Here is a 16,103-nt window from a genome sequence, read left to right as displayed (position 1 = left end):
AATTCTGATCTTAAAAAAAAAAACTTTTGGTTTTGTTGATTTTCTATATTCTCTTGTTATCCTATTCTTCATTCCATTTATTGCTACTCTAATCTTTACTTTCTGTCTTCTGCTAGCTTTGGCTCAATTTGCTCTTCATTTTTCTAGTTCCTTTAAGGTGTTTGGGGGCTTCCCTGGTGGCTCAGATGGTAAAGAATCTGCCTGCAATGTGGGAGACCTAGGTTCAATACTTGGGTAGGGAAGATCCCCTGGAGAAGAGAACAGCTACCCACTCCAGTATTCTAGCCTTGAGAATTCCATGGACAGAGGAGCCTGGCAGCTACAGTACAGTCCATGGAGTTGCAGAGTTGGACACGACTGAGCGACTTTAACTTAAGGTGTATAGTTACAGATTTGAGATCTTTTATTTTATAATTTTACTTATTTCTGGCTGTGCTGGGTCTTCCTTGCTGTGTGGGCTTTTCTGTAGTTGTGGGGAGTTTCTAATGTCCTTATCTCATAACCTTTTTAAATGTAAAATCTGTTTAATAATATAACCACCTCAACTCTCCTTTGCTTTCTGTTTTCATGGAATATATTTTTCCATCCTTTTACTTCCAATCTCTTTGTGTCTTTAAGGTAAGTTTCTTATAGACAGCAGATAGATGGAACTTTTTAGGAAATATATTCTGCCAATCTTTGGCTTTAAACTGGAAAGTTTAATCTACTTACACAAGTAATTGCTGCTAAATGATGACTTACATCTGCCATTTTGCTACTTGTTTTCTAAATCTCTTATGTTTTTTCCCCTCAATCTTTCATTACTGCATTTTTGGGGTATTTAAATGTTTTTCTGTAGTCTACTATTTTCATCTTCTGTAAATTTCTAGTTATCTTCTTCGTGGTTACTTCTGTGATTACAATTAACACTTTGAACTTGTAACAACTTAGTTTGAATAATACCAACTTTATTGAAAATAGTATGTACTGTGCTTCCAAAACAACTATGTCCTTCTCATTTTATCCTGTTGTCAGATTTCATCTCTATAAATTGTTTGCCTATCAGCACAGGTTTATAATTAGTGTTTTATGCATATGACTTTAAAATCAAATAGGGAAGTTGTTTAGTCGCTAAGTCATGTCTGTCTCTTTTGCAAACCTATGGCGTGTAGCCCGCCAGGCTCCTCTGTCCCTGGAATTTCCCAGGCAAGAATACTGGAGTGGGTTGCCATTTCCTTCTCCAGGGGATCTTCTCCCAATCTCCTGCATTGGCAGGTGGATTCTTTGCCACTGAGCCACCAGGGATGCCCATAGAAGAAAAGAGAGGAGTTATAAATGTTTAGTACAATGACATTGACCTTTACATTTACCTAGGTTTTCATCGTTATTGGTATTGTTTACTTCCTCATATGACTTCTAGTGTCCTATTTTCTTCAGTTTGAAGAAGTCTTCCTAGCATTTCTTATAGAGCAGGTCTACTAATGACTGAATCCCCTTCTCTCCATGCTTTCAAGATTCTTCTTTGGCTTGCTTTGATTATAATCTGTTTTCTGTGGGTCTCTTTGAATTAATCTTACATGGAGTTTTTTGAGTTTCTTGAATTTGTAGATTTGTCCAATTTTCTTTATCATTTGTGCTCTCTCTCCCTTTTTTCCTGAAGAACGTAAGACTAAATTGCAAACACTTACATATTTCAGTGTGTGTTTCCTAAGAATAATCTCTGAGAAAAACCAAAGCAAAATTATCAAAATCAAGAAAAGTAACATTGATAAAATCCTCGAACTTAATCTATAATCCTTATTCAATTTTCATCAATTGTGCCAAAGATGTCTCTTATAGCTCTTGTTTCCCTGGTCCCAAGTCTAACCCAGGATCACTTGTCATGTCTCTTTGGTAGTCTTTAATCTGGAATAGTTCTTCCATTTAAACTTGTCTTCCATAATCTTGACATTTTTGTAAAGTATAAGTGAAGTGAAAGTCGCTCAGTTGTATCCAACTCTCTGCGACCGCATGGACTTTACAGTCCATGGAATTCTCCAGGCCAGAATACTAGAATGGGTAGCCTTTCCCTTCTCCAAGGGATCTTCCCAACCCAGGGATCGAACCCAGGTCTCCTGCATTGCAGGCAGATTCTTTACCAGCTGACCCACAAGGGAAGCCCAAAAGTATAAAATGGTCATTCTAAAACATGTCCTTCACTTTGGGTTTCTCTGATTTTTTTCTCATGATTAGATTCATACTATTCATTTTTTGGGGGGTGGGCACAGAAAAATCACATAACGTTGTGTTCTTCTCCAGACAGCAAGATAGGTGATGGACATGACGTCTGTCTGTCCCATTTTGGCTAACGACATTGACTGATGGTGAAAGTGGAGTCCTTCAGGTGTCTCCACTGTGAAGTCACTGTTTTTACTTTATAATTATTTAGTAATATATAGGAAAATACTTTGAGACTATGTAAAGATCCTGTTTTTCTTAAAAACTTATTTTAGAGTCCACTGATGATGAATGATGATTCAGTTCTAATTATGATATTTACAAAATGGAGTTCTTTTAATGGGGGTTTTCTAATGCCATCATTCTTTCTATATTAGCTGACATTTTATGCTAATTAAGAACTTTCCTTTCTGTCTCTTTTATGCCATTACTTATTCGTGTCAATATGAATTCATGGATTCTTATTTTATTCAATGGGTTATAACCCATGGGTATAATTAGTTATTTAAAAAATGTATCTGGCTGCACCGAGTCTTAGCTGTGACATGCAAGACCTTCTGTCTTCATCACGGCATGTGGGTTCTTTAATTGCAGCATGCAAACTCTCAATTGCAGCCTGTGGAATCTAGTAATAAATAGTTCCCTGAGCAGGGATTGAACCTGGGCCCCCTCTACTGGGAGTGTGGAGTCTTAACCACTCGACCACCAGGGAAATCCCTGTAATGATTTAGTTAGGTGTTCAAACTGTCCCATTTCAAATTTTAAGAATGTGTGCCTAAGACAGGAATTTTGACTTAACACTGAGCCATTATTTTCTACAATAATTCTATAGTTCCCTGTGCTATACAGTAGGACCTTGTTGTTTATCCATTCTAAATTCAGTCGTTTGCATCTACAAACCCTAAATTCCCAGTCCATCTCTCTCCCTCCCCGACTCCTACCCCCAGCAACCACAAGTCTGATCTCTGTGTCTGTGAGTCTGCTTCTGTTCTGTAAATAGGTTCATTTGTACCATACTTTAGATTCCACGTATAAGTGAGACGCTGCAAGGGGAGAGATGTTTCCTTTCTGGTTCTGGTGTGCTTGCTCACAGCTCATATAGCTTCTCCCACACCCAGCTGCTTCCACACAAGGTGGTCTGCAGTCACAAAAAGCTTTCCCCAGAACTCCCAGGGGTGGTTTTGTAGTAGAGAGCCCCTGACAAGACACCTCCAGATTTTTCCAGCACCTCAGAGGGTAGATTTCCAGCAAGTTTCACCAGCACAGCACCCCCATGACTTCTCTGTCATTCAGTGAACCTGGCCATGCCTTGTCCAAAAAGGTCTGGATACCAGCTCTTGGGGGAGGGGGTATTCATCCTTGGACCCTCTATCTCAGTCTTAGTGGCTGCTTCTTAGCTATTCCTATATTCTTTATAGTTATCCCTACTCTTTATTAGCCAATCCTTCATTCCTCCAATTGTATTATAATTAGTAACTATTTATATTCAACATATAAATTATTCAAATTACTGTGTAGCTTTTTTTTTTTCTCCTGACTGATACAAATGACTCCAAATGCAATTCAGGAACAGAGACCTTATAGGTTGATATGTCAGATGTAAGGTCCAAGAAGTCTCTGTTATTTTCCATTTTGAATGGGTGGGACGTGAAGGCACATGGATGGCAAAGAGGTGAGCAGGTGTTCAGCTTCCTCCCCTGGCATGCCCATCAGCTATTGTAAGAGAATATTGTCCCTTTTCGTGTCCACTCTGGGAAGCTCTGGGTTTTGGCTGGCCTCTGCTGCACAGGTGGCTCAGTGGTAAAGAACCCGCCTGCCAATGCAAGAGAGACACAAGTTCAATCCCTGGGTCAGGAAGATCCCCTGAAGGAGGGCATGGCAACCCACTCCAGTATTCTTGCCTGGAAAGTCCCATGCACAGAGGAGCCTGGTGGGCTACAACTGAGCAAAGCAACTAAGCACTGCGGCACGTGGGCACCTGCCTGCAGTTTGCAGTGGCTTCGCTCCGCTGCAACCAGAGCCAGAGTCCTCTGCTGGCCTCCTGGGGTCTTGTACATGTAACATAGCCTCTTCTGAAGCCAAAGTGTTTGGAAAACCAGACCCGCCCTCATTGTGTGAACCAAGTTGCCAGTTTCACCTTGACCACTCCAGACTGCTGCAGACACTCCCTGTAGGGGTTCTTTCACAAGGCGCCTCTGGACCTTGAATCTGTTTATTATATTGCAACTCTCATACCTGGAAGGATCGCCGGCCTCAACCAACTCCAGCATCATGAAGATGTAGGGACAAGGGCCAGAGGCTACTCATGCTGGTGCCTCCTTGTGACCCCCATCGAGGCACTGGAGTGTGTCTTGGGAGTGCAGGCCCAAGACAGGAGAAAAGAGGTACAGGGCTTTCAGCAATGGGGATTCTGGGTCCTCAGTGAAGGATCAGGTGAACCCGCTTCCTAAAAAGATAGAATGGTCAAGGGAGGAATTTGAGGGTCATGAACAAATGGTCAGTACTGCATAAAAACCCCAGAAATCCAGCAGCACAGGTGGGTATGCCTACCAGGACAGAGATCAGGTGAGGGTAGTTGCAGAGGGACCTCCAGGGGGGCCCATCCCCCTTTAACTTCAAGTCTGGGTGGAAGTTCAGCCACATGTCACAGGGAAGGGTCTGCTTGATTTAGCATGGCAACATCAAACATACCACGTTTTAAGCAGAAATCAACACATATCCCAGCAGCCTGGAGGGTGAAGGAGCGACAAGAATACATCTCTAAATAAGAAAGGCACGACACCCAGGTTCTAGTTCTTGACTTTAATGCTAGTGAGGGTACCGAGGCTCTGTGGATCAAAGCGCTCACGGACAGGAAGATGAAGGAACACAGTCAGCATCATACGGCGTACACAAACCCAACACTACAGACGACGAAGGACCCGTGACCTCCCACACCCAGAGGCAACTGCCTGCTCCCCCTCTCGGTCTCCATTCCCATCTCCCGACCCCTCAGCCAGCCCACCCTACCCCAGTTAACATATGTGTATACACGTATGATTCTTCCAAAATTCCAAAAAGTGCCTCTCCCGCCCCTGCTCCCACAACTCTGGCTTCTGATGAATAAACCCTCCCTTGTAATATAAGCATCATGAGGCAGGCACCACCTTCTTGAAAGAGCCACAGCAAAATGGTACCTGAGAGAGCTTACGTCAAATACGGACAGAAGGTATGCAGAAGGAAGATATCTGAAATCCTAACTGGGATCAAAATGCTGGGTGTGAGTGGTTTCTGTTCTGTTGTTATCTGTCTTAACCATTAGAGGATCCAGCTTAGACCAAGATGACACCCTGAGGCTCACCCAACACTGTGGCTTGCGGTTGTCAATTTCCAAGTCCTCCAATGAGTGACCCAGAACAGGAAGATGACATCACCTGAGCAGCCGGAGGCACAAGACTCCAGACAGCTCCCAGAATGTCCCAAATCCCGGGGAGAAAGACAGAAAATTGCAGAGCACAGTTGACTGCCTTCCACATGATAAGCCCTTGACAGCCTGGTGAGCTCACCAGAAGTTGAATAAGGATGCTGACGACCCCTTTATTTCTTCGATTTAGAGCATTACCCAAAGAATTCCCCCACCGTGGGATGGTGGGATGGGTCTCGCTGTGTTGTTGTGTCTCTCTCGTTGTGTTTCAATCTTTGCAAACTGAGTTGCTGTTAAGTTTTTCATTCTTACTAAATTGCAGCTAGCATTGCACCATGCAGTCCTATCTCCTAAAACTTGCACCGTCCCAACAACTGAGCAGAGCTCCTGGGAGAAAAGGTACCCAAAGTCAAACGTAAGGGAAGCTTCAAAGTCCTTTGGTTTGACCAACTGACGTTACGCACAAGAATTCCATGAACATGGACTTCCTTTCACTCTGGGAAGCAGTTGTCCTCTGGAACCCTCCTTCCTGACCCAACCCTTCATATGCTCTGGGCCTGGCCACTGACAGCCGAAAAGGGAACCCAACTGGGAGAGGTCACTTCCTCAGAGATGACCTTTATTTGGAGGCCATCGCCACAAACCCCCATGTCCAACAGCACTTTGCAGCCTGGCCTTGGCTCCTCATAAGAGGATGGCCCAGCGTGGTCATCAAGTTCTCTTACTCCATGTGGAAAGAGCTCTAAGCTAGCTGCTGGTGTCTCCACCCAACCTGGTCTACCGGCCTGTAGCCTTGTCTCCCCACGGAGGCACGGAGCACCCCAACACGAGGAAAACTCAGGGAGCAGAGAAACAGGGGTGTCTCCAGCAAGAGGCACAGGGCCAGTGTTCTTACTCAGTGCCCCTGGAGCCCCTGGCAAGTCTTAAGGGCCTGATTTTGAGCAAACCTGCATTTTCGTGAACCAGTTGCTCCCTGTCTTTTGTGTGTGGACTCTAAACAACTGAGTGCTAACAACAACAAAAAAATAATAAAATAATAAAATAAAATAACAGTGCTGTGATGCTCTGCGCTGAGGAGTGAGAGAGAAGGGGCAGAGGTGGGATTACTGAAAGCTCTGGGCTTCACTGTCTGCTCTCTCCTCACACCGGCTCCCTCCTGAAGAGCCTGTCTCACTGTCTGTCAGAAGACAAATTTTTATAGGAGTTCAAGCTACTGGCCAGTCTGGGCAACTTAAATCAGAGACTTTCCTGTGAGAACAAGGCAAGGGCTGTGCTACTGGGGTCCAAGCAGGGATGTCAGCTCCAGAAAAGTGACAATCCGTTTGTAGATGAGAACAAGGAGAGGATGCATTATTTCGGAACCCGAAGCACTGACTGGACCACCCCTCCGATGTTGGCCTGGACGCCTGCTCCACGCACACGAGAATACAATGTACGAGTGGGAGCCCATGCCTGGAATCTTCTCACACAGTGGCCAAGGGGTCACTGCGTGAGGGAATTCAGCCGAGGTCTGGCCTGCTTCTCCTCAGCTCCCGCCCCCCTCACCAGTCTCCTCCTGGAAGAATGAGACCGATGAGGCTCATAGGAAAAAAATCTTGTAAGAGCACTCGGGAGCGGTTAAGTTCAATTGCGATTGCAGGGAATGCCCCGCTCCAATGACTGGGGCCGCAGAGTATTTCCTGGGGACGCAGGCCCACCCCCGACTGGCGGCCCCAGGCTGCAGACACAGCAAGAAGGAAACACAGTGGAGCAGAAGCTGCTGGATCTTCTTCTCTCCAAACTGGCTTCCTGCTTGTCATCCCTCAGCTCCAGGGACAGCTGCGCCTCTCCCCCAGCCCCTTCTTCCCTTCCCCAAGTCAGACAATCTCCTGGAAGGAGAACACTGACGGGAAAAAGCAACAGGGGTTCCCCATCCAGGGAGGTTCACCGTAAACTGGATCCTAACACGTGGAATAGTGGCCAAGCAGGGATTCTGAGCCTCTAGAAAGGATGTTACATCTCAAAGAAGATCTAGGCATCCTGCCTGCTTGACTGACTTCAGAAGGAGTCCCTGAAATGTACACTCCAGTCCCGGGAGGCAATCACCCTTCAAGCAAGGCAGGTTGGTGGAAAGGAGAAGCCCAGACCCTGAGGCAGGGCTGTAAACATTGTGCTTTTCTAAGGCCAACCTGGTGCATGGCTTTGGCAACTAGGGTAACATCTCTGAAAGGTGGTGAAGAGTATGTCTCGGGAGGAAAAGACTCTTTCCACATCCTAAAATGAAGCATGGGGCCTTCGCTGGGGGAAGAAGGAAACAAGATGCTCCTTCTTCAGCCAGGGGCTGTGGGGGGGCCCGCGGGCAAAGTCCCCCCCACCGTGTTCTAGGTTCTCACTGAGACACTGAGGACGAGGGTGGAGAGTGGTTATGCCTACATCAGCTTGGCAACGTGGCTCTAAAAGGGCACAAACTCTCTTGCAAGGTCAAGAAAATGACAAAACCTCTCTGGACTTGCTGGTCAAGCCCTTGCTAACCGGACCCCATCAGCCTCGGGCAGAGACCGCCATGCCTTGAGGTCCTCCGGGGACCACCAGCCTCGAGTCTGGCCCCGAGGTGTAGCCGGGGAGCCCGGGGCTGCCCCTCCGTCCTCCTGGAGCCGAGCCTCAGGACCCGTCCTCGCCTCAGGAGGTGCTGGGGCAGCCAGGAGCCCCTCCGGGGACCACGCTCCCAGAGCCACCACGGGGACTGGCTACCCTCCCTGACGGGACTCTGCTCCCTGCCAGCGCTACTCACCACCACGTGATCTTGAACTCATAGATGGGGCGCTTGCAGTAGTAGTGGTTGATGAGGTGCTTGTCACACACCCCGATGCACTGGTGGTCCACGGTGAGGCCCTGGGCCGACAGGTCTGTGACCAGGCAGTGCAGCAGGTCGTAAACGTCAGCCACGGCCTCCCAGGGCCCAAAAGACACGTCCACTTCACAGTGGTGCTCAAAGAGCTGCCCATCACTCTCGCTCCGCTCAAACCGCAGAGAGTTGAGCAGTGGGCACTCGTAGGGGGTGATGGGCATCTCCTCCTTGAAGACACAGACCTTGAGCTTGGCAAAGCGGGCCTTCCGCTGCACAGCACGCAGCCGGGCAATCTCCACGATCCGCTCCAAGTGGTCTATGGGGGGTGAACACAGAGCCCATCACTGGACGAGGCTGGAAGGTGGGGTAGGGAGTAGAGAAAGACCACCCCAGTGATGTCTGGAGGGAAGAGACAGATCCCCAGGGAGGGCACTCTGTGGGCCCATGAGGGGCACAAACTTTACCAGGGATGGTAGGCGGTTCTGCAGGGCCAAAGGAAACCAATGGGACAGGATGAAGGTGTCTTTCTGAAATGCAATTTGATGACGCTGCAGGCAAGGTGGGCCCTATTTCACCTGAGTCTCCCCCTGTGACTGAGGATGGCAGGAAGCGAAGCGGGACTCGCTCCCATCCCAAGTATGACAGGTGTGTAGGAAGCCGTGACCCCCCTCTCCTGGTGGAGATCCCGACACTGACAGATGCCTCGCAACCCTCCCTCCGCGCACCTCGACTGCCCCGGGTTGTGGCCCCCTTACCTTTGTAGTAGGGCATGAGCCCCAGGAATGCCTGGCGCACCTTCTCCCCCTTCAGTGGCTGCATGTTCTCCAGCTGCTCCAGGAGGGGCCCGATGGCATAGTACTGGGCCTCCTTGTACACAGCCCGCACGCGCTCCCGGGGTGGCAGGTCCCCTGAGCGCAGGAAGTTCAGCACATCGCTGAGCAGGAAGGAAAGAGGGCAGGTGAAGGGGAGTTAATGGACCCAGACAGGGCCTCCCAGAGGTTAGAACACAGGCTCTAGACCCAGGCGGCCCACTGTGTAACCTCAGGAAAGAGAATTTAATCTCTCTGTGCCTTGATTTTCTACTCTGTAAAATGGGGAGAAAGTCAGAAAACTACCCCACCATGTTATGAAAGGGTTAAATAAGTTAACATATAAAAAGTTCTTAGAAAATACCCGGCACAATGACTTCTAGTGGTTAAGACTCCATGCTCCCAATGCAGGGGCCATGGGTTCAATTCCTGGTCAGGGAAGTAAGATCCCACATGCTGCATGGTGAGACCAAGAAAGAAAGACATCCGGCACAGAGAAAGCCCTCAATAAGTGTTAGTGGTTGTTATCAGTACCATTATTAATATAATTATTAAGTACAGGAAAGTAATATAGGAAAAATGAAAAGATATATTTAACCTCTTTATATATTTTAATTGAGGTATAGTTAATATTACCTATGAATATACCCATAACAACCACCACCTACATCAAGATACAGAACACGCCTGGCTCCTTCCCTTCAACCTAGTGTTTTTGAGATTAATTTCCTACATCGTGTGAAGCAGGATTTCCCTATCTTTGTTGTTTTTCTTCCTTTTACTGCTAAGTATCACACCGTTATATGGGTGTGCTACAAACTATTTACCCATTCTCCTACTGATGGACGTTTGAGTTGTTTCCGGTTTGGGGTCTCTTAAGAGTAAAGCTGTGATAAATATTACCTGTAAACATTTTTGTGGACTTGGGGACCAATCCCTCTTAAGTAAATGTCAGCAGGAGAACTTTTTGGTCATAAATGCCTGTTTGACAAAGTGGCTGTGGCATTTCATTCCCACTAGCCACGTGGATGAGTTCTGCACCCCCCACCCATCCCTGCCATCAGTATTATGCTATACAGAGAAGATGACTGCCGAGCCCTGACACCTGAACAAACTGGTTTCAGGAGTGAATAAAAATGACACACTGTATTTTCTTAAAATAAAAATTCAGCTCTTTCAGTTCTCTCTTTAGATTCTGCAGTGCTAAGTCATTGGACCTATCACCGGTAGGTGTGGAAGGGCTCCTGTGAGGGTGCATGAGTAAACCCCAACATCAAGCTGTTACCTCAATAGTTCAGTTTATGACCATGACGCAACACCAGCCAGAACTCACTAACTGATCATCTGTCGGCCACTGTTCAGGCGTTCTCCCATATAATCCCTTCAATGACATGGGGTAAGTGCTCTCTTGCGTCCGTTTTATAAATGAGGAAAAACTGGAGCTCAGAGCGCTTAAGGAACACTCTTACTAAAGGAGCCACGGCTGCTGGAGGCCCAGATGCAGACACAGGTGACTCCAAGCTCACACCCACAATGGTCCAGACTTTAGTCCAAAGGACTGTGTACTGAGCCTAACTGGAAACCAGCGCAGGGGGAGGCCCAAGCAGCCTCCCCAGTGGGTGCTGGGGGCACATGTGCTCACCCACGGAGAAAAGCCCCAAACTCTTTTATCTGAATCTTTCCACAACTTCACAGGCTGCTGGTGACTCACAGGCCACTGGAGTCCAGTAGCCTGAGGATGAGTGCCACGATATCCTGTTTTCTGCCACACCCTTGCTTGGCCCTGCCACTCTCCAGCTGTGGCCACCTGAGCATGGGCACAGCAGCCCAAGGCCATACCTAGTGCCCCCTCCCCATCACCCCTTCCAAAATTAGTCCTTTAGGCTCGAAGGCAAACTTCAGTGAGCTCTGAAAAACATAACCCTGTGGCCAGGCCCAGCGAGGAGTACTGTGGGAGATGCCAGCTGGGGCCAGCACTTTCCTCCCTCAAACAGCCTGCAAACAAAAATCTTTTTATAGCTCTGCAGAGAGATGTGACACTTTGTTTTCTCAGCATTGGAGGCAGCTGACAGCCCAATGGGGAAACCCAGATGCTTCAAAGCAAATTATTTGACCAGAGGCTCCTTTCTGAGGATGAAAAATGACCCTCTTCCCAGTGTGGGCAAGCCTACTTGGAGGCTGGCACAGAGATGTAGCAGTGGAGCATTTCCTTTTGTTCAAGGTCAAGGACCACGCTAGTTCTCCAGTCATCTCCAAAGTTAGATGGACGGGGCAAAGAGCTTCAGCCATATATGCAAAGGATCCGGCCAGAGGTCACACCAAGACTCTATTTAATAAACATGACAGGCCTGCAAAGCAGCTATAATTATTTCTCATTTCACAAATAAGGAAACGGAAACACAGAGTCTTTAACTTGAGTGTAAAGTTGTCAGAAGTTATTTCTGGGAAAGACTTTTTTTTTGAGATTATGTCTTCCCATGTTTTACTGTTAAAATGACAGTAATAACTGAAGGTTTTTTTTTTTTTTTTTTTTGAGACTTGGCAATACTCTAGGATGGCAACCCTATGTTGGCCCTCCCCTTACCTGTTTTATTTTTATTAATTTATTTATCACTGCACTGTGCAGCTTGTGGGATCTTTAGTTCCTCAACCAGGGACTGAATGCAGGCCCTTGCCAGGGAGACCATGGAGTCCTAACCACTAAACCACAAGGGAACTCCCTGTTTGTTTAAAACTATTGAAAGAAGTCTGGGAACCACCACCATACACCATGTTCCTCCCTAAGGGTGATACTGACACTGGTGGAATTCCACTTTCCAGTCTTTGCATAGCAGAGAAGGGGTTTCATCACACCTACCCAACGTGTGTTACCTGGGATGTCTGGGGCTGTCCTTGCCTCCTCTGGGAAAGAAACTAAGAAGGCCGATCCAGTTCAGAGTGCACATTTATTAAATCCCACCAGCAGGTTATCTCCTCTTCCGGGTGTTACGGAAGGTATCACGGTCCTGGGCCCCAGCCCAGGCCCCTCACTCACCAGGACCGCAGGTGACGGCAGAGGGAAGGACGTACCCGAAGTGCGCGCCGTCGCGGTCGATGAAGTAGCGGCCCTCGGCGTCGGTGGGGATGTAGTGTCGCCCGCTGAACATGGCCGCCAGCATGGTGTCCTCGTAGCGCCGCAGGGTGGACAGGCGTGTGGTGAAGTGAGCCCCTCCGATGTTAAGGGGGACGACCTCAGGGAACTGGGGAGGAATCGCCGGCGCTTTCAGTCCGGCGGCTGGGGAGGCGAGCCCCGGCGGGGCGTCGTTCTGACCGCTTCTCTCCCCATCCCCCTACCCCCTCATCCGTTACCAAGTCCTCCCCTCCTCCTTCCACAGCTCTTAAATCGGGTCTCTTCCCTGCAGTCCTCCTACCTCTGCTCCAGAGTTCAAAGCCTTCGCTGTCCTTCCGCTTTCTGAACTTCCCATCTTTGTGCCTTTGCTCATGTCCCCAGTGCTCCTGCCACGCCTTCTGTCCATTCAGCAAATGCAACTGCCCCATATGGCAGTGTGTGCTGTTCACTGCGCAAGGGCACCCCAGCGAGCAGGCTCCGCTAGCCCAGCTGAGCGCCCTTCTGCTAATTCACACCAAGGCACGGTATGGGTTAGCAGCATCCATTCATTTAAGAGCTTCTATTCAAGATCGCCTGCTCTGTGAGAAATTTTTTTCTTTTACTTTCTTTCAAATATTTATTTATTTGGCTGCTCAGGCGTCTTAGTCACAGCATGCGGGTCTAGTTCCCTGACCAGGTATCTAAGCCGTGCCTTAGGAGCACTGAGTCTTAACCACTGGATTACCAGGGAAGTCCTGCGTGAGCAATTCTACTCTGTCGTCCCTTGCCTGCCCCAAGATAGGTTTAACTAAACACTCCCACCATTGTGCCTTCACTATACCCACATTCTCCTCTGTAACAGTGCCTTGCACAATAGGTGCTTTGTGCTGTTGGTGGTTATGTATTACTGCCCAAGTTTTCCGAGGGCAGAGGCAGCATCTTGTTCACCTATTGTGAGGCCACCCAGAGCAGAGCTCACAGATGCTTGTTGAATAACGCCAGGCATCCACTCCTCACCCTCTCTCTGTACCGCTCTGCTTCTCTCCTTAATCTGTGCAGTGAGATTAGTCCCCAGTCCAGTTATAGTTCTGGAGTCAAGGGCAGGGAATAAGGGTACCAACATTTGCCCTGAGAAGCTCTAGGTTTTCCCTAATATGCTCAGGGTTTTGTTTTGTTTTGTTTTCCCCCCTAATCTCTTCACTGCTTGTGGCTTTGAAAGAAACCAGGCCAATTCTCTCTAATTTTCCCACAGACCTCCTCCAGGTTAACTAAAATTGCATCCCACTGCATACTTCAATATTACGACATCACTCTGGCTCTGTGAAAGTCTGTGTGTATTTATCTAGACAGTCCTTTCTCCCAATATTCAAATCCTTTGTGAAATAAAAGTAAGAACAAACACAGTACATCAAAGTGGTCCAGGGTCTTGTGGAGTGTGCCTGGCTCATAGTGAAACCTCAAATAAGCATCGAATGAATGGATGAATCAGACAGACAGGCATTTACAGTTCTGTGAATGTAGGTGATATTACTCATCTGCACCCAAAGGACATAGGAAATGCCTTCTGCTTATTCAACAGCTAGCTCCTCTAAAACTATTCTATGTGCACATCAAAGACTCGAATATTATTGGGGGATAATAATACTTTATATTACTCACATGAAGCCATGTAACATTTTACATTACTCACATGGAGCCACGTACTGTGAAAGAGCTTGCATTGGAGTGCTGGCCTATAATCTCCAGGTCCTATGCTTTTTCTCTCAAAACAGACTGTTTCCCAGTGACAGAGCACACACACACACACACACACAAATGGCACCCCGTGTCTCCAACGGCTCTTTTCTTTCTTCAATTACAAAAGTCCTCCTGGAGTTTTGCCCATCTCACAAATGTCCCATGATGTTTAGAGCACAGCCTCCTAACCCCAAGAGGACACTGAAACTTCCCAAGAGCCTCACCCAGGTCCACCTTGCCCTTCTGGGGTTGAGTCCCTTCATCTAGAATGCTACCTGTCACATGTGTCCACGTCTGCCACTACCTTAACCCCTATCTCCTAGCCTCTGTCTTCAGTGTCCAGCAGGGCCCCTCCTTCTTTCCTCCGGAGGGTCATTTCAGGTGTTCACAAGATAGTGTCACATGCATTCAGTAAGACCAGTGGACACCACTGTGCGTCACAGCACAGCATCTAGGAGGGAGAGCCCTGGAGCTGTCAGGTGGGTAAGGCTACAGCTATGAACTGGCCTGCTTTACATCTGCACACTGCCCCTGACCCCACTCTCTGGGCAGCTGGATACTGGGTCCGCACAAGTACCCAGGCGTCTTCTTGGATTCTCTAGAAAACACTATCATCTCTTGGGGCTCCAAGGGTCCCTTCCCATGGCCTACCCTCCCTCCTACAGTAGATAAGGGTGGGACAAAGGGATGGGAGTACCAACCCAGGGGGCAGTGAATCCTGGAAGGAGGAGGATGGGAGGGCCAGGTGCCTCCTGGGACAGGGAAGACACACCTGGTGCGTTTGACAAGGGGGCGGGGGATCGGTGGGTGGTGGGAGCGGGGTGGGTAGGGCAGCAGAGAGGACTGGCGCCGCCCTCGGCCCGACCCCCACCCTCCACCTCCGCGCTGCTCACAGCCCAAGGTCAGCTCTGCCGGACACTGGCTCCTCGTTCTGCGGCCCTTCCCGCGCCCCCAACCCCTCCCCGGTCCAGGTACCTCCTGCGGCAGCAGAGGCAGTGCGTGCCCCGCCTGCGTGGCCGTCGGGGTGGCAGGCTCCAGAAAGTCGTCTTCGGCGTCGGAGCTGGACATGGCACCGTCCGGGCGACGGCTGTCTGGCTCCCGCCCCGTGACTACCACCATCCCTCTGGCTCTGGGCAGTGGGCGCGGCTTTGGGCGGGCGGGCGGGTGGGAGGGCGGCGGCCCGGGCACTAGCACCCAGCAGCTCCTGGCATGACGCGGCGCGGCCGACAGGCGGGGCCGGAGGGGCCGAGAGCGCAGCGCGCGCAGGCTGGAGGGCGGCGACTCCCTCAGCGCCGACCCGCTCGCCGACCACTGGTGGGGACCACAGGGCCACTGGCCTGACCCGGCTGCCTCACGCTATTGGCCGAACCCCGCTAGCGTCCGCCCCCGATTGGCAGGAAGCTCGACCAATCTCAGGGCAGACAGAGCTTTCAGCCCGCGCCTGAGTAGCCATCAGATGCCAGACCGCTGGCCTTCCCGGCTCTGATTGGCCGTCTGGTCAGCGGGCTCGCCCTCTCCACCAGCTACCACTCGCGCTCCGCGCAACGGGAGCGCGCGTGGCCACCATCTCTAAGCCGGGCCTTCTTGTTGGCGGGGAGGGTGGCTCCCGCATCCCAGTCGACACCTAGAAACTTGAGGAGAGAGAGGGCTTGCGACTTAATCGTTCGTACGTTTCCAGGGCAATGCGTCTTGCGCATCCTTGGGCGTCGAAGGCCGGGGAAATGCGAATCCGGGAGGACCGGGGCTCCTCAATGGAGAACCTGAGCATCCTTTCCTGAGGGAGGAGGCTGAGGTCACTGAGGTTGTCGGAGAGGAAGGGCAGCACTGCGACAGAGGCTGGCCCTCCTCTAACCGCAGAGACAGAACCTGGGTTTCCAGCCTTTCCCGACTGACTCAAGCAGCAATCCGAAAAAGGAAATTCAAAACAGGGGCAATTGAGTTCTATTAAGAATGGCCGTAACTCTTCACCGTCTACGCGTCAGGTGTTCCTCTGGACACCTGGAGACACGGATGGAGACACGCACGCCCTGTCCAAATAAGCTC

At 49.5% G+C, this 16,103-nt stretch overlaps 1 protein-coding gene across 4 annotated transcripts; it reads right to left on the bottom strand.

Moving 5' to 3' along the window:
* Positions 1–3,644: 3,644 nt before the first annotated feature.
* KCTD7 (potassium channel tetramerization domain containing 7) lies at positions 3,645–15,388 on the bottom strand. 4 transcript variants are annotated; one of them, XR_011252796.1, is made up of 7 exons: positions 15,036–15,388; positions 12,305–12,474; positions 9,182–9,360; positions 8,370–8,742; positions 4,747–4,924; positions 4,432–4,642; positions 3,645–4,009 (listed from the first exon to the last, which is right to left on the bottom strand). XR_011252796.1 is itself a non-coding variant. In XM_069570958.1 (5 exons), exons 1-5 carry the CDS (start codon positions 15,177–15,179, stop codon positions 4,615–4,617), a joined length of 894 nt encoding a protein of 297 aa, XP_069427059.1. In that variant the 5' UTR covers positions 15,180–15,388; the 3' UTR covers positions 4,374–4,614. The 4 variants fall into 4 exon arrangements, 1 of the variants encoding a protein (XP_069427059.1); XR_011252797.1 differs by lacking the exon at positions 4,747–4,924; XR_011252798.1 differs by lacking the exon at positions 3,645–4,009 and having other exon boundaries at positions 4,374–4,642; positions 15,036–15,375.
* Positions 15,389–16,103: the final 715 nt, after the last annotated feature.

The sequence above is a fragment of the Ovis canadensis genome, chromosome 24 (genome assembly GCF_042477335.2).
Source record: "Ovis canadensis isolate MfBH-ARS-UI-01 breed Bighorn chromosome 24, ARS-UI_OviCan_v2, whole genome shotgun sequence".
NCBI lineage: Eukaryota > Metazoa > Chordata > Mammalia > Artiodactyla > Bovidae > Ovis > Ovis canadensis.
This window is presented reverse-complemented; position numbering and strand designations above follow the sequence as displayed.